At 40.2% G+C, this 23,315-nt stretch overlaps 1 protein-coding gene across 1 annotated transcript; it reads left to right on the top strand.

The window, feature by feature from the left end:
* The first annotated feature begins 6,561 nt into the window (after positions 1–6,561).
* On the top strand, positions 6,562–10,767 carry LOC112667907 (olfactory receptor 52H1-like). Its single transcript, XM_025459965.1, has 2 exons — positions 6,562–6,573; positions 9,814–10,767. The coding sequence occupies exons 1-2, from the start codon at positions 6,562–6,564 to the stop codon at positions 10,765–10,767; spliced, it is 966 nt and encodes a 321-aa protein (XP_025315750.1).
* Positions 10,768–23,315: the final 12,548 nt, after the last annotated feature.

Below are 23,315 nucleotides of genomic sequence, written 5' to 3'. Positions count from 1 at the left end.
AATAATGATTTGAAGGGGTACCTGTCCCCCAGTGTTTATAGCAGCAATGTCCACAATAGCCAAACTATGGAAAGAGCCCAGATGTCCATTTGCAGATGAATGGATAAAGAAGATGCGGTATAGATATACAATGGAATACTACTCAGTCATAAAAAATGTAACCTTGCCATTTGCAATGATGTGAATGAAACTAGAAGGTATTATGCTAAGCCAAGTAAGTCAGTCAGAAAAAGACAATTATCATATGATCTCACTCATAAGTGGAATTTAAGAAACAAAACAGGATCATAGGGGAAGGGAAGAAAAAATAAAACAAGACAAAATCATAGAGGGAGACAAACCATAAGAGACACTTAATCATAGGAAACAAACTAAGGGTTGCTGGGGGGGGGAGGGGGATGAGATAAATGGGTGATGGGCATTAAGAAGGGCATGTGATGTGATGAGCACTGGGTGTTATATGCAATTGATGAATCACTGAACTCTACCTCTGAAACTAATAATACACTATATGTTAATTAATTGAATTTAAATTTTTAAAAAAGCCTGTCTCGTTCAGTGGAGGACTGCTGGTGTTCTCATCATGAGCTCTCCTATGAGTAGCAAACTAGAATGAGGTCATTGCAGCTTTAAAATATTACTATGGGAGGCTCAGAGAGCAGGGTACAGGAGTGTTAATTACTTTTGGAAAAGCACAAGAAAACTGAGCCTAGAGGTAAAGAGAAATTACTGCAGGGAGAGCAGAGGGGAAATGCCGATCCAGAGAATTAATATGCGGAAGGGTGGTCAAAAAAAAGTACAGTCTAAAAAAAAGTTACTTTTTAAACTCCTGCTCACATGGCCAATTCACAGACAGAAATGGCTTCTTGAAGTGTGGGTAATTACAGTAACTGCTACGTGTTGGAAATGGTCAACCTCATATCTGCACAACCTAGCTCAGTCACCTCCATCTATTCCCAGAAGGGAGATTCCCACTACACAGAAGGCAGAATGAGCCCAGGATTGTGTATTGCTCCTAGAATATCCCAAGGGAGTAACCTCTGGGACTTTGTGCCTTTCCTGCTTCCCCTAAACTGCAGGCAGGGACAAATGACTCAAGAACATACTGACCTCCTTTCCTGCTGAAATAGCAATAACTCTTTGTCCCTGTACTAAACCCTATAGGGACATGCAAAAATTTAAGGAGGCACCTCCAATTTTGGGAGCGCCCAAGACCATGAAGGAAAGTGTCTTCTTAAATTTTGCATCCTGGGGATTTCCCTAGCCACATCCTAGTCCCAGCTCTGGAAGGAGCATTATTTAGTTCATTATTATGTCCTCCCAGCCTGCCTAGCTCCTCATCATCTCTGGCTGGACTACAGTGAAAGTTCTCAAATTAATTTCACTGTTGCTAAAGCTTCATTCTAAGTGCATCTTCCCCATTCTAGCACCAAATCTAATAGTGAACATCAGGAGTAGGATCCTTTCCATTCAGAAACTTGCCTTCTAGAAGCAGAAACAGCTAAACAGATAATTACAACATGATGTGATTAGTGCCAGGGCAAGGATAAAGTCAAGGGAGACTAAGGGGTGACTTTCCAAATGGGTAATGCTAAGATTTTAAGCTGAGTCAGACAGAAAAAGATAGGAAGGATATTCTAGAAAAAAAAACATATATGCACAGGGATGATGACTGCAAAATTATAATGTGTATTTGGAACTCCAAATAGATTAGTCTGAAATTTAGGGTGTTTGGGGGACAAATGGGAAGAGGTGACACTCCAAAGGATGTCAAGGGACTGAAATTGCTAGATATTGTATGTGATGCTAATAGGGATCTATTTTATATTAAAGGCTTTATAAATTCTGTAGAAATGATGATTATATTTCTATTTTATAAGGATTATTATGGTTTGAGAGAAGGGGAGGGATTCATGGGGTGGAACTGAGATCTTCAGATCAATGAGTATCCAATAGCAGAGGTGACAAGGGACTGAAGAATGGTGACAAAGGAGAAATGTGTTCTAACAGTATCTTAAAGTCTCAATGGCTGGGTTGGCAAGCATGTGTGTAAGGAGTTTTACATGATAGTTCAAGTCTTTGATCAATAGGACTGATTCATGATAGCGAAGGTATTCCTTTTTGAGGCTTGAATCAGAAAGAATAATCTGTACCCCTCCTTCCATAGGTCTATTTGCACTTTCATACTAAAATTACCATTATGTGTACTTACACAAATGATTGGATATTTATGACATAAATACAATAACCCGCAGAAACAAGATAATTCTTTTTTTTCTCTCTCTCTCTCTCTCTAACACACACACACACACACACACACACACACAGGTCGCACTGTTGATGGCTTTAATGTGGTAGAGAGTCCACTTGCCATTTTGCAAGCCCCAGTGGACTGTGCCCACTCAGGATACTGGCTGAAGAAAAGAGGCTGCAGGGTCTCTCTTGGGACCTCAGAACTTCAGGAACTAGACCCCTGGGAAATGTTTCCTCTGCAGGCCACAGCTTGATAATTAGGTTTGTGGCTATGGTCTCTCAGGAGCCCACAAGTTTTGAGTGCCCTCTCTGAAGACCAGAAAGAGAAATAAGAGGATTAATTGATTGAGGGTGCCATTTCTATGTATTCTCGGTGTTCACCAAAGGCCTGGGTTTGGTGAGTGTTGGGGAAGCCAGGGGCAGAGCTCAGGTTTGGATCCTAGGACAGCTAATTGAAGGATTTACAGAAGAACCAAGAGGAGGGCAAAGAGATGCTGAGAAAAGATCAGTGGGCTCAATCCAGCTTTCCCCGTGAAATAGAGCCCACAAGACTGGGGGCCAGATTTTAAATAGTTCCTAGGGGTTGGCAAAAGGATGGACAAATGGGGCAAAGGGAACAAATAGGACTGGTCCTTTTCTTCAGGACACAGTTCAACAGCGGAAACCATATGGTCTGAGAGCCTGGATTGGAAGGAGCAGGTCAAACTCTGTGTTTTCTGTATGTGATTTGAAATTTTCTGTTACTGTGTGGGTTTCTGGCATCCATGTCTATTTGCAAGTGTTTGTGATAATAATGACATTACATAATAGTCACTCTTTATTGAGAGCTTAACATTGAGCTGGGGACTTTCCTCATGTAATGGCCACAAAAATTCTATGAGGAAACAGGCATCTTTTTTAAAAAATTATTTATTTATTCATGAAAAACGCACAGAGAGAGGTAGAGACACAGGCAGAAGGAGAAGCAGTATCCCTGCGGGGAGCCAATGTAGGACTTGATCCCAGGACCCCGGGATCATGACCTGAGCTGAAGGCAGATGCTCAACCACTGAACCACCCAGGCATAAGGAAACAGGCATTTTAGAGAGATCATATAACTTGTTTGGTATAATGAAAAAACAGGCACTGATCAAATGCAAATCTAATACTGGATTCTAAAATGCAAGTTCTTAAGAAGTAGCAATAATATGACTTCGTATAAACTTTGCCTAGGAATTCCATGTGTGTGTTTTATTTCACTCATTCATTTATTATTTTAGCCACTTATTAAACTCTAAGGGAATATAGAGTAAATAGAAGAGAAAATGGAGGTGGGGTAGAGATATGTGGCAGAAAAAGAGCAAAGATCACTATCAAAAAGGACTTGTGTGGAAATTTAACATTATTCATAACAGGAATTTAATCATTATTCATCTATTCAACAAAATTTAAATGCTCATGAGAAGATGGGAATATTCTTTGTGTCTTGACTCAATAGCAACATTCAGTTCCAGAAATAGTCACTGAGCACTTTTTAAGCTCCACTATTGGGCAGATATTGAAAGCACTTTTGAAACAACAATAGCGACAACAACAAAAGCAGAAAGAACAAAATTTACATGATCTTTGCCTTTGTAGAGAACGCAGCTTAGCAGAGAAAATAAATAGTAAACAGGTGTTCGCAAGTATGATGAATTTAAGAAAAGAAGAAATATAATTTGGAAATAGAATACTCTAACAGAGATCAGGAAGACTGCTCCCAGGGAAGCGATATTTCAGTTGAATGAAGTGGAGCTTAGTTGAAATTTGAATGATAAGTAGAACCTAGCATTGCTTGGAGATAAGAAAAGGGATGGCGATGCTTGTTCTAAAGTCCAGGGGGAAATATGTACATAGTCTCATAGTCAGGAGACTTTGGCACTGAGGGAACATGTGGTAGCCTATCTGTATTTAGAATAACACACATTGTCTGTTTAGACTTTTATTTATCTACAATGATGGTTGTTCAGAGAAGTTCATCATCAGGGTGGGCCACTCACTGAACAGATATCGCTTTGAATATACTACACCTTGCAGTGTGATAGCTCACCTGTAGGGAGTCATGGTGGTCTTGTTTCTCTTTATCACATAGCTTTCCCATATCTCTGGCCTCATTTCTGTTCAACTGCAGAGAAGTGTGAGTCTCAGCAGATACTTAAGTCAAAATTGAGGAAATAATTAAACACTGTAGTTGGAACCCCTGAAATAAAGTGGTAGAGGAATTTACCACACATCTTATATGGAAGTTGCTTTTAATATACACATCTTTAGAAAAAGCAGGACTTCTTTTTCTGGTAAACATTCCAAAGATGTAACAGGAAAACAAAAGAGGTAACAAGACCAGATTATGGATATCTTGTTAGCTATGTTAAAGATTTTTCATTTTGATCCAAAAGCATTGGATCAGCATAATCAATTGTACATGGGGGTTTAAAGAGAGAAAGGTATAAATAGTGCAAGTCAGGTTTTTGCTTTGGCTTATTTAGTGGATTATATTGTATTCTGTGAAATAATAGACACAGTAGGGGGCTTTGGGTTTCTGAAGAAATACGATGGGTCTTAATTTTAATTTTTGAAAATTAAATCTGAGTCCTGTGAGATATCCAAAAGAAGATATCTAGAAAGGAGTTGAATATATGTGTCTTGTAAGATGTAAGGAAGAGGTAAGGAATTGGGAGATGTCATGTACAGCTATTAACTGGGATCTTAAGAGTTGATGATCTAGTTAGGAAAAGTATAAAGAGAAGAAAAGCGGGCTTTGAGCGGAGCCTTGAGGAACCCCAGAACTTAAGATACAAGGAACAGGAAGAACAGGCAAAGGATGAGATGAGATGCTAGCGAGATTAAAGAAACACTCAAAGTGTTGTGATAAAGCATCCAGAGGATGTGTCAAGATGGATGGGATAGTGAATAGTGTCAGATGCTGCTTGAAGTCCAGCAAGGACTCAGGGTGGGACATGGACTTCGCCGGTAGTGTTAGCAAAAGTTGCTTTGGTGGAAAGGTGAGGCCAGAAATGAGACTAGCACGAATTAAAGGGTGAATAGGACATAAGAAGCACGTATGTGATGTAGACAACTACATGTCTAACTATGATGAGAGAATATAATTGTTTCTGTGTAATTTACACTAGAAAATACTTGAGCACGTTTTAATTGTTTAAATGTTGAAGGAGTAAACTTTTAAAAAGCCTAGGTTGAAGACAAAGGTAAGAAAGAGAATAAATGATAATAAAAGATACCTGACACGATGTAAAGATGTGAGAGAGAGGGATGGGTTTGTTTTTGGACCCAGATACAAAAGGAATATTTTTTCCAATGTATATAAAAAAGACACTTAAAATCTAATATAAATATATACATACACACACATACACACAGATGTGATAGCTTTCTCACATGATTTCACATACAGTGCCTTTGAATTTCTCTGTGAAGTAAAATGAAAAATTATCTGCTGAGAAAGAGAGAGTTGGAATTGGTGGATGTGCTTGGAGAAAAACAGGGAAAAAAAGTCATCCAAGTAGATTAAGCTGAAAGAAGATCATGTTGGGTCATCGGCGAGGTTGAAGATGAACTTTAGGGCTGATGATAATGAAATTATGGGAACATTAACATGTCTAGTTAAGTGCCTTACTGTGCCTAAGACTTACTAGGTTGGTGAATCTAGGAGTTCAGTTTTGCATGCATGAGAGATGGGAGGTCACGCAAGGGTGGGCGAAATATGTATGAGAGTACGTGACATGATGAATCATAATTTAACCTAGAAAAGAGGAATGCAAAGACACCAGGGTAGTGAATGAAAAATAGTGAAAAATCAGTGCTCTGGAGGGCTCAGGGTTGTTGAAGAACAAATTGGTAATCACTAAACCACATAGATAGAAAGTTAGCATGTGCAAATGTGTGATTAATGAGGCCAGTCAATTCTAAGTTACTGTACTTGAAGATACAATAATGAAATTAGGTACCTTTCTTTTCGGTAATAAAATGAAGCTGTCTGAGGTGATGTTGTGCCACCTTGAGGGAAAAGTTTGGAGTAAGTGAGTGACAAGGATGTTAACATGCTGTAAAATGATCACCACAATCTGTCTAGTTATACATATCGCCACGCAGAGTTGCAAATTTCTTTGTGTGATGAAAATTTTGAAGATCTACTCTCTTAGAAAGTTTCAAGTATACGATATGTTATTATTAACCTGAGTCACCAGGCTGTACATTCCATCCCAGGACTCATTTATTTTATAACTTGAAATTTGTATATTTGATTCCCTTTATCCATTTCACTAATGCCCCATGCCCACCTCTGTCAATCGCCAATCTGTTCTCAGTGTCTGAATTCCACGCTTTCATGTTGTTGTTGTGTTTATGGTTAGAGATTGCACACACAGCATTTGTCTGTGATGTCATATGATATTTGTCTCTGTATTCTTTTTTTTAACGTTTTATTTATTTGAGAGAGAGAGATAGCAAGAGAGAGCACAAGCGGGAAGGAGTAGGCTCCCTACTGAGCAGGGAGCCTGATGCAGGGTTTGATTCCAGGACCCTGGGATCATGATCTGAGCTGAAGGTAGATGCCTAACTTCCTGAGCCACCCAGGCACCTCTTGTTTGTTTTCTTTTTGTGACTTAATTTTATATCTTCTGTTATACAGATATCATGTATGTGCCACTCGCCCTATGCTCTATAGAGAATTGTGTTTATTACATGATAGTTTATATAAAGACTTCTTATGTGTTATTTGCAGCTCTAAGCATTTGCTTATGTGTAGGCTTTAGCAGCTTACTTAACTTCTCTGTGCTCCGTTTCTGTATCTTTGAAATGTAGGTCACATCATTACCTATCTCATAGAGTTTTTAAGAGGATTATAGAAGTGATTTCATGTAAAGAGCTTTAGACTTGTGTAGTATGTGAAGGTTTCCCAAAATATTACTTTTGTTTACAGAGGTTGCTTTTTTGCTTTTATCTTGACTTGAGATTTAAAATGTATTAATTCTGTATTTCTTCCATTAGAGGTCCCTCAGTTACTCTCTTTGAATACATGTCTTTAATAGTTTTTTTTTTTTTCCTTTTTCTTTTTCTGTTTTTAACCACATGTTTATGGTTTGGGGAGGGGGTATCATAGAAGTTTAAAACACACCATTTGGAGTCAGAAGTGCCTGGATTTGGGTCTTACTCAACTTTCCATCTATGTTAGTCTCTTTGAGAGAGGTATAATAATACTATTTATACCCTAGTGCTATTGGGGATAGTTTGTTTTCATTCAAAATATTATAAAGATTCTTTTTCTTATGCTAGGAAACAATGATGATAAATGGGCTACAGTGACAAGAAATGTCACTGTATGTCACTTGTATGCTTGCAAGTTAACCCTCTTAAGATACTATTTTATTTAAAAAAATTTTAAGATACTATTTTAAAATGTAATAATATCAATACTTTTAAAAAAATATTTATTTATTCATGAGAGACACACACAGAGAGAGAGGCAGAGACACAGGCAGAGGGAGAAGCAGGCTCCATGCAGGGAGCCCAATGTAGGACTTGATCCCAGGTCTCCAGGATCACACCCTGGGCTGAAGGCAGATGCTCAATAGCTGAGCCACCCAGGCATCTCAATATGTTGCACGTGCTGTGGCAACACGATTAGGGTCCCAAGGATAAGGGGATGAGGAAAATAAAAGAAAAGTAAAGAGATGGGGACAGGAGGGACACAGTGGATGATGTCCAAGCAGTGTCAGCTTTATTCAAGGTTTTACAACATTTTATAGCATGAGCAAAACAAAGCTAAGAAAATGTCTATTTTTAGCATGTTTGTGAAACCCTCCAAAGTTCCCCTTTCTCAGCATGTAAGACAGACTCACGGGTGCCAGAAGACCTTGGTAAATAGATAAGCTTGTTGCTCCAGATGTGCATACTTCAAAGGAATATTAGGTATGGTAAACAGACCAGCAAGGACAGACAGACCCTTACTTACATTTATGACCAGGCCAGAATAAGTTGTATCTATTGTGTTATGTGGGCGACCACGTACAAGCGAGCCCTGAGAACCATTGCTCAAGCCCTTTCTCAAGCGTCAACCAACTATTCACCCTTTAGGCTCCCAAGCCTTTTGAGTGAATGAGGGACCCAAGTCCGGCCCTGGTTTGGTTCAGTTACTCCAGTTAGTTTGTGGTCGCCCACACCAATACTTATTTTTTTTAAAAGACACTTGATGCAGTTTCTTCATTCAGTGCTAAGAGGGAGCTGGACACTGAACTGTATGTCCATTTCCACATCATTCTCCATGGTGAGGCACCAAACATCAGTCTCAGAGAACATTCTGGTCTGCAAATCCCAGGTGCTAGAATGTAAGGGAAATCAAGAGAGTAATTGCAATTGGCATAGGGTTAGTGTGCTGGACACACTGCAGTTTGAGTGTTAGGTTTTCCACACTGACTTCCCTACATCCTAGGCCTCTTATCAGTGCCTGACATCTAGTATGTATCGCCTGAGCAATTATGTGGTTGGCACCATAGCATAAATGTGTGGATTGTATAGATCTTGGCTCTGCCAGTTCCCCAAGATGAGATCTTAGGTAAAATTTTCTCTCAGAGTATTAGATTCTATTTAAAAAATGGAGGGATAAAAACATATGTCTCAGACCATATCCACAGTCATGCTAAAGTAGGAGTTCTCTGTGGACATGACCTGAGAAGGCTGCTCTAAAGCCATCAGTAAGGGTTCTCAACAACCTGGGAAGAGTTGAGTTTGATATTGGCCTGCCCAACAAGAAGGTTTGCATCAACTCTGAGCAAAGCACCAATGTTCTGCTGGAGACCCTGAGGAAAATAGAAGGCTGATTTGTACTTGGGCCCCAAGTAATGAGGGCCTGGACCCCTGGTCCCAAAATGGACCAAAGGGGGCAGGACACTGACCCTTTCCTGTTTTCCAACAGACATGGGCCTGGCAGTCCTATCAGTGATGGTAGTGTCTGCAGAGACCTTCATTTGCCTGCTTCTCCCTAGCTTCCCTTTAATAAAGTTGAGCTGCTTTTATTGGAAAGAAAATATATATTTCAGAAGACTGTTCTAAATTGGACAATACTTTGTAAAGCTGGGAATAATAGGAGTTGTAATTATTAATTATCTACTTATTTTTCCAATTGTGCTCCATTTCTTAGTTTCTTTCTCTGCATGTGGTTAGATTGTTTTTTTTTTTTTTTTTCTGGACTCAAGTCTACATAGAAACTAATTACATTGATTCAGTGAACACTCAATCATTACATGGAAAAAAAATTAGGGAGATTGAAGATTCCAGAGTAACTGAGTAATTAGTACTAGGAGTGTCACATCTGAGAAATTTTTCTTTTCTTTCTCTTCTTTTTTTTTTATGGGAATCTTTCTTCAAGACATGAATATTGTTGTTCTTACTAGCACTAGAAGGGTCTTTCTTGGCAGATAGGAAAGAGAACTAACCTAAAGGAGAGAGTGGAGGAAGAATTACCATACAATATTCTCAGGTTAATTATACACATTTTGTTTTTCAGACTCAAAATCTATTCATGAGACCACCCTGGCCATGTACAACCTGAGTAGCTACAACACAGGTGACTTCACCCTCTTGGGCATCCCTGGCCTTGAGCAGTACCACGTCTGGATCAGCATCCCCTTCTGCTTTATCTATCTCATGGCCATTGTGGGCAACAGTATCCTTCTCTACCTCATTGCCATGGAGCGGAGTCTTCACACACCCATGTTCTTTTTCCTTTCCATGCTAGCCATTACAGATGTGATCTTGTCTACCACATGTGTCCCCAAAACCCTTACCGTCTTCTGGCTTGGTCCCCAGAAAATCAGTTTTCCTGGTTGCCTCACCCAGTTATTCTTTCTGCACAGTAGCTTTGTCCTGGACTCAGCTATACTCCTGGCCATGGCATTTGATCGCTATGTGGCCATCTGCTCCCCTCTGAGATACACCACTATTCTGACCCCCAGGACCATCACCAAGATTGCAGTGGGCATCTCCTGTCGAAGCTTCTGCATCATCCTGCCAGTTATATTCTTGCTTACACGCTTGCCTTTCTGCAGGACACGCATCATACCACACACATACTGTGAGCACATAGGTGTGGCCCGGCTCGCCTGTGCTGACATCTCCATCAACATCTGGTATGGCTTTTGTGTTCCCATCATGACAGTCATCTCAGATGTGATTCTCATTGCCGTTTCTTACACCCTCATTCTCTGTGCGGTCTTCCGCTTGCCCTCCCGAGATGCCCGCCAGAAGGCCCTTGGCACATGTGGTTCCCATGTCTGTGTCATCCTCATGTTTTATACACCTGCCTTTTTCTCCATCCTTGCTCATCGTTTTGGACACAATGTCTCCCGCACTTTCCACATCATGTTTGCCAACCTCTACATTGTTATTCCACCTGCACTCAACCCCATTGTCTATGGAGTGAAGACCAAGCAGATCAGAGATAAGGTCATCCTTTTGTTTTCTACCAAGGGTTCAGAATGATATTTAATATGCTATGGGAAAACTAACATCACTGTATAGGGGTATTAATGTAGCAATATGAGAAAAAAATCTAATTTATTTATTTAAAGACAGCATGAGCAGGGAGTGAGAGGAGGAGGCAGAGGGAGAGAGAGAACATTAAGCAGGCTCCATGTTTAGCACAGAGCCAAACACAGAGCTCAATTTTATTACCCTGAGATCATGGCTTGAGCCAAAATCAAGAGTCAGGCACTTAACCAACTGAGCCACCCAGGCACCCCTAAAAAAAGCTAATTTCTTTTTTTAAGATTTTATTTATTTATTCATGAGACACACACACACACAGATAGAGAGAGAGAGAGAGAGAGAGAGAGAGAAGCAGAGACACAGGTAGAGGGAGATGCAGGCTCCATGCAAGAAGCAGCCCAATGTGGGACTCAATCCTGGGACTCGATCCCGGGACTCCAGGATCACACACTCGGCCAAAGGCAGGCGCTAAACTGCTGAGCCACCCAGGGATCCCCTAATTTCTTTTTAAATATAAAGTAAGATCTGCCTGCAGGTACTTTTGCATACCAGGAAAATGACATAATCTAATGTAGGAGATGGTTCTATGTATGAAAAATTCCTGATGGCCTATTTGTTTGTGGAATATGAAGTTATATAGAATATAATAAGAAAAGGAGGTGGAAACAGAGAGCTGACTTACTTTAAATGGACAAAACAATACAAATTTGAAAATTGCAACTTTGCAACTATGTAGTGAAAAATGTAAGGGAGAAACACTTAAGCAGAGAGACTAAAAGTAAAAATACCAATGAATAATCCATTATTGAGGGGATCTGTAAGTGGATTGAGAATATTTACAATAATATTCAATGCTCATTATTATTCATGATGTACATTCACAGTTCCCTTTCAGTGGTGCCCCAACACATGAAGTCTTTCAATACAAGTGCTATGAACTGGGTGGTCTACTAGCAGGGCTGTAATGAGGAAGAGATAACATATACTTTTTAACACTAAAGTTGTTCACCCCAGTGGAAGACAGTAACTTCTAGGCTCCAAGACACATTGAGGAAGGGAGCTGCAGAGATTGGGTCAGGAGATCTCATGCCAGTTCACTGGGACACTAAAGTAGACATTTAACCCCACTGGCCTGAAGCCTGTGAGGCCCTTACCTACGGAGTGTGTTTCCTGGACAGTGGTAAAGAATCAACTATCAGACGCATAAGTGCGGTACAGGAGGGATAAACAGAGGAAGTCTACAGGGAAGTAGCACATGCATGAGAAGGTGCATCTAATTGCACAAGGATCACATGGCACACAACACTATGTGTCATATTCGAAGAATGATCTAGAGTTCCTATGATAAACCTTTCATTTTTTGAAAATTATCCACTGATTTAGGGCTATCTATTGAGTACTCACTGTATTGCAATGAGCTTCTAAGCATTCGGGATATAATGCTTCTAAGTATTCGGGTTAATAATACAAAGAGACTCTGCCCTGCTCTGTGGAGCTCATATTCTCAGGACAGAGATTCATAAGAAACATGAAAACAAATAAATTCTCTACCTTCAAAGAGTAATGTAACTGAGAGAGAAATGAAGTGAATGCAGTGATGCACTACAAGTGGGCAAAGAGGATCAGTAGCAGAGAGGACAGCACACACAAAGGTCCTGGGGCTGGAAACAGTGTGACATGACTGTGGACAAAGCAGAGGCACATGTGGCTTGAGCACACTGAGGTGGGGGGACCAGAGGAAGGAGGAGGAGGAGCCTGGTCAGGTCCTGTGGAACTGGAATCATCCAAACTTCATTCTAGGATGAGGAAACTGAAGCCTGGAGAGTGAACATGACTTCTCTAAGGTGCATGGCAAGGCACTTATAAATGCAGAGCTTGAATAGCATCTGCCAAACCCCTCGTTCAGAGATTTTCCCACTCCACATAACCTCACTCCTGAGATAACGTCAGAGGGAAGAAAACATAAGTAGAGATATCAGAGCCCGTTTTTCTAATTTTGGTGAAGTCTAATTGTCTTAAATTAAGCCCCATCCTACTAATTGAGGATTCTGCTCTATGTACCAGCTTGGTAAATCTGCTCACAAATATCAGAAGAAATGACCTCTTATTTTCTTCTAATTATTTCCGCCCTTCTGAGAACATGAGTTAGATAAGAGCTGATATTTTTAAAAGCTTACTGTGGAAACCTAAATAAATAGATTCTGAGCTAATTTAAAAGTACGTTCTCGTTAAAAAAAAAAAAAAAAGTTAAAAAAAAAAGTACGTTCTCACACACACACACACAAAGAGTACATTCTCGTTTCATCCTGTTAGGAACTCAAAGCCATGGTTGTTCACCAACACACAGGAATGGCTCCCATGAAAGCTCAATGCCCTAGAAAAAGCAATACAGCAAGAGATTTTGTTCTGCATTGTGTCCTTACCTTCTCCCACTCTCTATCTTTGGCCCAGTTATCTGTTATTATATTTCTTTTTTATTAAGATTTCATTCATTTATTAATGAGAGAGAGAGAGAGAGAGAGAGAGAGAGGCAGAGACACAGGCAGAGGGAGAAGCAGCCTCCCTGCAGGGAGCCTGACATGGGACTTGATCCGGGGTCTCCAGGGTCACGCCCCGGGCTGAAGGCAGCGCTAAACCACTGAGCCACTGGGGCTGCCCTGTTATTATATTTCTACCATCACTCTATAAAGGGGTTCATTTATTTCTGTGACTTATAGTCCCTGTGCTGGTAACTCTATACCCTAGTGTCCATATATGATCTTCCTAATAAATCTTAGTGTCTGCTTTTTTACCTAAGGGGGCCAGTGTTAGGATGAAACAAGTAATGTGGATCATGTGCTTTGCAGATTGTAAAATATTAATCTATGTTAGCTGTTAGGTTAGTATTCCACTACTTACCACTGTCATTCTTTTCTGGAAGGAGAATCTCAGCATGTTTAACTCTGAGCTTATCATTGTCATTTAAAATCCCTCCTCGGGATCCCTGGGTGGCGCACCGGTTTGGCGCCTGCCTTTGGCCCAGGGCGCGATCCTGGAGACCCGGGATCGAATCCCACATCGGGCTCCCGGTGCATGGAGCCTGCTTCTCCCTCTGCCTGTGTCTCTGCCTCTCTCTCTCTCTCTCTCTGTGACTGTCATAAATAAATAAAAATAAAAAAATAAAAATAAAAAAAAAATAAAAATAAAATCCCTCCTCCACTGGAAGGTATTATGCTAAATGAAATGTCAGAGAAAGACAAATACATATGATTTTACTCATGTGGAATTTAAGAAACAAAAAGTTAAACATAGAGGAAGGCAAGAAAAAATAAAATAAGATGACAATAGAGAGGGAAGTAAACCCTAAAAAAGGAGGAACTATAGGAAATAGACTGAGGGTTGCTGGAGGGGAGGTGGATGGGGAGATGGTATAACTGGGTGATGGGCATTAAGGAGGGCACTTGATGTAATGAGCATGGGTGTTATATTCAAATAATGAATCACTAAATTCTCTCCCTAAACTAATAATACAGTATATGTTAACAAAATTGATTTTAAATAAATAATTAATAGGTAAATTAAAATAAAATAAATTCCCACTCCACTTTGATGTTTATGGAAGGAGAAAACAGGTTAAGCCTGGTGTTTCTCTTCCTCAAGGTCAAATCTACTGCCTCAGTTGCTAACGGCTCTTTGTGGCGAGACTGGCTGCAAATATTCTGTTCCAGTGTCAGACCATGAATGACATTACATGTTCTGGTTGGATTTAAAAGAGAATAGTGTCAAACATAAATTGTCTTATCCTATATATTTTTCTTTTTGCAAATTCCTCATCCCTTATATTAGATATGAGATATTAAAACCAAACCATTAGGGGAATGAAGGGTTTTACCTTTCCATCCTCAGAATTTAGAGCTGTATCCTACAAATAGTAGAGATACAAGAATGTGTCTCTAAAACCTCTCTTCCAGAAATTCTCCATGTCACCATTCTTTAGGTGTTTGTGATTACATTTGCTGTCTCTTAGATTTCAGTGCTACTCATTCCATCATCCTGTTTACTCCCATTTAGCCAGACATTTGCATTGTATACCTAGACCTGATTGTGTACGTGTTTTATTTTAAAAGCCAATGGCAACTGGATATATTTCTTGTGTTCAGAAGAATAATGTAGGCCTTATAAAAATGAGTAATGGAATAGATTTACAATGTCTCTCTTTGAAGAGAGAAGGCAGTTGGTTTTATGCCTTGCACCTGTCATTTTGAACCTATGTTTTAAAATAAATGGACAATGATTTATGTGTCATAATTTCAGTTGAGTAACATTCACAAAGTGCATGTTATAGGAAGCAAAATGCATAGAAATTGGCAATACTGATATATAGTAAGTACTACCCACGCTGCTTACAATCAGAAAGCTTCTATGTTAGCAAAAGGAGTACATCACATTTACAAAGACTTTGCTTAGCTAATCTTATATGTTGCAATGAGTGGCATAGGATGTTAGGGAAACACAAAGGAAGCATACTCAACCATTCCTCAGAGGCCAGGAAAGATTTATGGCAAAGTACATTTCCGTGATTGTCTAGAAGAACACAAAGCAGTTGAGCCTCATGAATAAGGGGAACAGGATCTGCCAGCCAGAGGGAATACTGAGCCTAGGCAAGAAACCATGTGTTTCAAAATCTGTTAACTCTGATCTGTAAGTTGGTATAGGAATCGTCCATAATGATAATGGCATTGTGCAGGGGAGCTGGACAGTGAGAAAAGGGAGACTCATAAACTAGTCTTCGGTAGAGGTAGGAAGCTGGTGGGAATATCAGTAGATGAGGTTTGTAAACTATCTCATACCTTGATGCTATTGTTGACACTCGAAAGTTAATAATTTCATCACACATTTCTTACTTCCTCTTGGAAAGGAATTGAGGATAGGCATATGAGTCAGACAAGCTGATATATGAAAATATGAGCATTATTTCCATAGTGCCAAAATCAAGAATATGATATAAGTGTGTCTTCACGTTGCCTTCTACTATTTTATTTCCAAGTGTAAACTTGGGAGGATACATCCAAGAGTGAGACAAGACCCACCTAATCATCGCTGTAGTTCATTCTTCTGCTGAAGAAAACCAATGAATCGCCAAGGTGGATGTACTTGCATAGGGATATATCAAACTATCAATGAGGAAAGATGATATTTTTAATTTCCAAAAACCATATATTAAGGCTTTTGTAGAGTAAAATAAATTACTAGAAAAATACAATTTTAAATAACCATGGAACACAGTCTCATATCTATTGTATTCAAAGGCATAAAATATACTATAATAAGTACTACTGGATTAACCAGAGGAAACCAATGAAGACTAGCATAAATATACATATTGGTTCTTGAAAGTGTGCATAGTGGTATGTACTATAGAGAATTTATATTATCTCGTGAAATAATACTTTGCCAGCTTTGTTTGTTCTATGGGTTCTATGTATCACTAACCACTCCTTAAACATGTGATATTATGTGGTCGTGTAAAATGATCAGCCTGCTGAGGTACATACTCCCACAGAGAGCAGTGCAAGATGGATTCCTCACTTAGAATTCTTAGAAATAAATTGTCATGTTTTCAGAGTGGGCCATATATCAACAATTGCTCTCATATGCTCTAGTCCAATGTATCCACACATACTCCACAAGGGAAAGGTTGGGCAGAAGAGGTTATTAGAGTATTCTAGACTATTAAAATACAGCATGAAAATACCATAAAGATTTTGTTGTTGTTTTTTGGCATACTGTAAGTTTGTTTTGTGACGGTGTAATTGCAAAACAATTCATGCAAACGAGGTCTACAAAGACAAACTGTGGAGGACATATTGTGAAATACGTCATTACCACATCCTCTTATGTGCCTCTACATGGAAGGAAAGGCATTGGTAAGAGAGAGAAGAGTTGTGAAGCTACTGTCTACTATGAGGGTCCAGTAGCTACCCCATGTGGGTCCCACAGGCATCTCAGATAGCCAGAGTTTGTCCTTAAGCTGACACTGTAAGCCACACAACCCTGAGTAACGTGTCAGCTCTCCCAAGCTCAAATACCCTGCTGGTGCTCCGGTTTGCTGCTCTATTCTTCACACCACCTCTTGGGGAAGGTCCATGAATCGTCATTGTATAAAAGAAAAAAAAATAGCTCAAAGAAGAAGACACTTGCTCCAGTCTGTTTAATAGTGGAATCTATTCAATCCCATGTCCGCCTGATTCAACAGCCCAGGCTCTTCCCCCACACTGCTTTGTCTGTATATCGGGCTAGGGGGCAGAAACAAATACTAAGTAATGAGGACTGTCCACGTCTAGGTGGCAGCTGGGGTTGTTATTTGTGCAGCAGGAAGCATGTCTCCATCTGAGTCTGCTGTGCCCCACCCAGGGGCTCTGCAGAGACCTCCCTGGTTGGTCTCTTCCTTTCCAGGGCTCTGAGTGCATGAGGCATGGAAACCTGGGGGGACTAGGAGAGTCAGCAGAGATGACTGCAGATTGCTGCAGATCCCTCATTAACAGTGCACAGCTGAGACTCACAGGTTCTCAATCCCACCAGGAATGCAGGGTCCATGCCCCCCTGATGTCCTGAAAAGAGACCCATAAATTCTTCCTGCCCACACCTGCTCTCCCCCAGGCTTGTCCTAGAGTACCTTCAGAATCCCCAGATCACTGATGCCCTGACTACTGAATGGACAGGGTGGGGCAGCAGGGACTGGAGCAGCACTGGATAGATGGAGGATGGATGTCCCTTCCTCATCTTTAATCCCACCTCCCCAGCAGAGAGGTGAGAGCTCCTGACTGATGGGCAACAGGACTTCCTCAGCCAGGCTCAGTCACAGGATCTGAGGGTTCCTGAAAACCTCTTCCTCTCCCTATGCTCTACCTGGATTTATCCCATGGTGATCCAAGCACTGAAGATCCTGGTGAAGTGCCAATCTTCCTGTAGTTGTTTCAGAGAGCCTGTTTGTCCTGATAGAAACAGACTACCTCAGATTCTTTTTCAGAGAACAACTTTGATTTGCCAAGGAGACCCTGTGTTGGAGGTCCAGTGAGACTGTTAAGTTTGAGAACTGGAGTGAGTCTCACTCCAGTGAGACTCCCTTGTCATAGTTCCTGGATCAAAAAAATATGGAAGGTACAGATTGGGGACTAGGAACAGGGATTAAAAGACAATACCACCACATTCTCTATTTTATTGGAAACAGTCTTATATTCAACCTGCTTTTCTTGGGCTCCGATGGCAAAAAAAAGGTTGCTAGTTTGGTCTAACTAGGTCTATTTTGAATCTTTCAGCCTGACTTTTAGCAATTTGATTTTTCCAAACTCAGGACCATTCTTCTTTCAAATATCATTAGTTTAGTCTCTATCTTTCCTTTTTTTGTGTTCTAAGATATGTTAAAGGATGGATGGTTGATCAGATTATGAAATGAAGACTAGGAATGAAGTGGAAAAATTCTCAACAGGATTAGATTCAGGAATAATACAAATGCTGAAAGTACAATAATTACAATTATTCTATTTAACATGTTTTTGGTATTGGCTGTGTGTCAGGCAAAACTGACTTATTCGTTATTCACTTTTTATTGTTTTTTTATGAAAAAGCCATTTCATAATTTAAGCCATTATGCTTAAATCAAAAACTACTTTTGATGAGGCCTCTTCTTTATGATTACTGTGGAGAGCATGTTCCACCTGGCTTTGGGTCATTTTCTGGGTTGGTTAAGTGATATGGATATTATCTAGGGCTATGGAGTACAATGTGAGCTCAGAATCATACTCCACTATCTTGTCCAGAGGTCCCAGAATCACTTTACATATATTGTTTTTTGATTCTTACATGATTTTTTGAATTTTATTTATCCTTAAAAGTTGTCTTATCCCCAGTTTAAGTAAAATAAATAAAGGCGTAGAGAAGTTGAATATCTTGTGCAAAGTCCCACAGCTGGTAGGTGGCAGACTAGGGTCTGAACCATATACTGTGGCCATGGAGCTCACTCCAAATCTTAACCACTATGCTAAAGGGGAAGTACATGGCAACAAGTGGATCATTGTGACTGGCTTCCCTCTCACTCCTACCTCCACAGAGAGCATGAGGATCAGGAATTCTGATTAAACCAACGGCCAAAGTGCTTAATCTGTTCACTCCAAATCATATGACAAAGCTGGGACTGAACACCTGCTGCCAGAGTTCAGTTCCTGAACTCTTCCCCTCTGCCTTCTTTCTGTGTGACTGCTTCCAGCTGCATTTAATACATTCCTTGTTCTGCTCCTCCCTGGACGGAACACTTGTGCCCCCAGCCCCTTAGGCAGGACACAGTCTGTGAGCCACTCTGAGGAGAAGCAGGCAGCGTGAGAAGGATCATCAGCGCAGGAAGAGGTAGGACACAGGCTCTGGCTTGGAACCCATGGGGGCGAGACCATGGATGGATCGAGGTGAGTCTGAGTCTGTGGCTGGTTCATGCAGGTGTGTGTGTCCCAGTGCCCCCAGTGACTCATGCTGGCAAGAAAGCATGCCTGTGTGAATGGAGTCAGAACAAGGACCCCCTCAGAGTGGGGGGATCCCAGGTCAGATGAGCTGCTGAATCTGTGTGAGTGGCAGAGTAGCTTCTCCTGCCAAGAGGAAAATTGCTATCTGGTGGGAACAAGGCAAAGACTTCCCAGGCAGGAAAGGGTCCTGGACTAGGATCCAGGAGACCTTATTCCTCGTCCCAGCTGTGTGTGACCCGAGCCTCACTGTGCATTGGTTTCCTGATCACAGAAAGGGGCATGGACAGTGATGGCTGCGTGCATCGGCAGGTAGGAGCAGCTCCAGGGTTCCAGGCTGTGGCTCAGAGACAGTCTCTTGCCCAGGAGTCAGGGGGAATGTCAATCCCACTGCCACTTCCATCAGCATGTCCCTTGTGAACCCCTGACTCTGAGAGGACACTGAGGTGTGGAGGCCTGGAGATGAGGTGAGAGACCCGGCAGAGAGCAGAGCAGGCAGGGGAAGATGAGAAGCTCTAGCTGTGCACCTCTATTGAGTCTATAATATTGATATCCTATGACTTATTGGATACAGTATGGGTCATCAGATTTGTGATGATATATGAGGGAATTTGATTTTACTTGTTGAAAAGCTATATTTGAGTGCCTATGAGATATCCATAAGAGGAGATCCAGAAAGGAGTTGAATATATGTGTCATGTAAAAAATTGGGAGATGTCATACACAGCTATTAATTGAGATCTTAAGAGTTGATGATCTAGATCAGGAAAAGTATGAAGAAAAGAAAAGAGGGCTTCAAGCAGAGCCTTCAGGAACTCTAGGACTTAAGATACAAGGAATAGGAAGAACAGGCAAAGGATGAGATGGGATGCCAGCGAAATTGAAGAAAAACTCAGTGTTGTGATAAAGTATTCAGAGGATGTTTCAAGATGGAGAGGATATTGAATAGTGTTAGATGCTGCTGTGAAGTTCAGCAAGGACTCAGGGTGGGACATGGACTTCACCGGTGGTGTTAGCAAAAGTTGCTTTGGTAGAAAACGGAGGACAGAAATGAGATTAGGATGAATTAAAGGGTGAATAGGACATGAGAAACATGTATGTGGTGTAGACAACTACATGTCTATGATGAGAGAATATAATTGTTTCTGTGTAATTTAGACTAGAAAATACTTGAGCACATTTTAATTGTTTAAATGTTAAAAGAGTAGAAATTTTAAAAGCCTAGGCTGAAGGCAAAGACAAGAAAGGAAATGAATAATAATGAAAATTGGAAAGATTTGAGAGAGGGAGTTTCGGTTTGTTTTTGGGCCAAGATATGAAAGGGATATTTTTTCCAATTATGACAGAAAAAATAGTAGAGAAAAAAAGGGATATTTTTTCCAATTATGACAAAAAAAGTAGAGAAAAAAATAGATATTTTTTCAATTATGACAGAAAAAAGTAGAGAAAAAAAGGGATATTTTTTCAATTATGACAAGAAAAAAAGTATATGCGTGTGTGTATGTGTATATGCATATATATGTAGATGTGCTGTCTTACTTGATTTCATATCCAATGTTTTCTAATTTCTATGTGAAGTAAAATGAAAGATTATCTGCTGAGAAAGAGGGAGTTGGAGTTGTTGTATGTGCTTGGAGAAAAGTAGGAAAAAAGTCATCCAAGGAGATTGAGCTGAACAAGATTATGTTTTTAGGTCATCTGGCAGTGCTGTGGTGAAGCTTAAGGTTGATGATCATGAAATTATGGGAAAACAATTAAACCTGATTAAGTGCCTTTCCATCTTGATCTAAAGGACTCATAAGGTTGGTGAGTTTTAGGATTTGAGTTTTGCATACATATGTGATAGGAGGTCAGTGGACCTTATATGTGTAAGAGAGTGGTTGACATGATGAATCAGAATTCAAACCAGAAAAGACGAATGCAAAGACACCAGGATAGTGAATGAAAAGTAGTGAAAAGGACAATGATCGGGGAGGGGGGGGAGCTCAAGGTTGTTGAAGAACAAATTGGTAATCACTGAACCGCATAGCTGAGCAGATACAAAGTTAGCATGTGTGTGATTAATGAGGCTGGACAATTCAAAGCTACAATTCTTCAAGAAAGAGTCCTAGAATTGGGTGCCTGACCTTTTAGGAACAAATGAAGATATTCAAGATGAGATTATCATGCTTTGAGGGAAAAGTTTGGAGTAGGTGAGTGACAAGGATGTTAAACTTGCTGCAAAATGATCACCACAATATGTCAAGTTAACATCCATCACCACGTGGTGAATTATTTTCCTGTGATAGGGACCATGAAGATCTATGCTCTTAGCGAGTTTTAAATATAGAATTTCAGACTATAGACTGGAGTCACTGTGCTATACATTCCACCCGGAGGATTCATTTATTTTATAACTGGAAGGTTGTACATTTGACTACCTTACTCATTTCATAACCCCCACCTCCACCTCTGTCAATCACTAGTCTGTTCTCTGCTTCCATGAGCTACAAGCTTTCATGTTGTTGTATTAGATTGCATATACAGCACTTGTCTGTAGATTCATGAAGTATTTGTGTATTCTTTATGTGACTTAATTTTTTTATCTTCTGCTATACAGCTGTCATGTGTATGCCATTTGCTATACACTCTGTAGAGAATTTCCTTTATTACATAAGAGTCTATGAAAAGACGTCCTGGGTTTTATCCGTAGCTCTAACATTTGCTTATCTTGTGGTCTTTGGCAATTACTTACCTTCTCTGTGCTCTGTTTCTGCATCCTCAAAATGTAGGCAACATTATTACCTATCTCATAGAGTTTTTAAGAGGATTATAGAAGTGATTTTATGTAAAGAGTTTTAACTAGTATAGTACTGTGAACGTTTCGCAAAATATTATTTTTTATGTTATGGAATTTCCTTGTTTGCTTTTATCTTGACCTGGGATTTAAATGTATCAATTGTACATTTCTTCCACTAGAGGTGCCCTCTATATTTACCAAGGGCACTTTTTTTTTTTTTAAGATTTATTTTATTTATTCATGAGAGAGAGAGAGAGAGAGAGAGAGAGAGAGGCAGAGACACAGGCAGAGGGAGAAGCAGGCCCCATACAAGGAGGACACAGGACTCCGTGCAGGGAGCCTGACACTGGAACTTGATCCCAGGTCTCCAGGACCACACCCTGGGCTGAAGAAACTGCTAAACCACTTAGCCACCGGGCTGCTATCAAGAGCACATTTTAAAAGATTCCCCTTTCAGTGCTGAGAGGGGGCTGGAGGCTGAACTGTATATCCATTTCCATATCATTCTCCATGGTGAGGCACCAAATATCAGTCTCAGAGAACATTCTGGTCTGCAAATCCCAGGTGGTAGAGTGTACTCTCCTAGTAGAGTAATTTCAATCGTTGTAGGTTTAGTGTGCTGGACACACTGCAGTTTAAGTGTTAGGTTTCCCACCACTGACTTCCCTACATCTCAGGCCTCTTCTCAGCGCCTGGCATCTAACAGTGTGTCACCTGAGCAATCACCTGGTTGGCACCACAGCTGTGGTGGAGTTTTAGCTGTGGACTGTACTGATCTTGGCTCTGCCAGTTATCCAAAATGAAATCTTAGGTAAAATTTTCTCTCAGAGTGTTAGATTCTAGAGCAAAACAATAAAAAACAAATGAGGAGAATGAAAATACTTACTCAGAAGATTATTCTAAATGAGATGATACTGTGTAAAGCCTGACGTCTAGTAGGAGTCTGTCATTGTTAATTATCCTGTTATTTTCCCAATGTATCCCCACTTTTCTTAGTTTTTTTTCTCTGTATGTACTTAGCTGTGGTTCTCTCTGTTCACTTCAATATAGCAAAAAATTACATTATTATTATCAATATAATATTATGATATAATATATTTTTTGATATAATATAATTTTTATACAGTAATATATAATATTAGGTATTAAAATGGGAATAGCATTTGAGCAGTTGGAAGAAGATTCCAGATGCCCAAGGGTAGGACTACTACCAGGGTATCAAGTCTAGGGAATCTTTCTTAAAGAGATGAGCACTGGGAGTATCTTTCTTGGCA

The sequence above is a fragment of the Canis lupus genome, chromosome 21 (assembly GCF_003254725.2).
Source record: "Canis lupus dingo isolate Sandy chromosome 21, ASM325472v2, whole genome shotgun sequence".
NCBI lineage: Eukaryota > Metazoa > Chordata > Mammalia > Carnivora > Canidae > Canis > Canis lupus.
The sequence above is the reverse complement of the archived record's forward strand: the minus strand, read 5'-3'. Positions and strand labels throughout refer to the sequence as shown.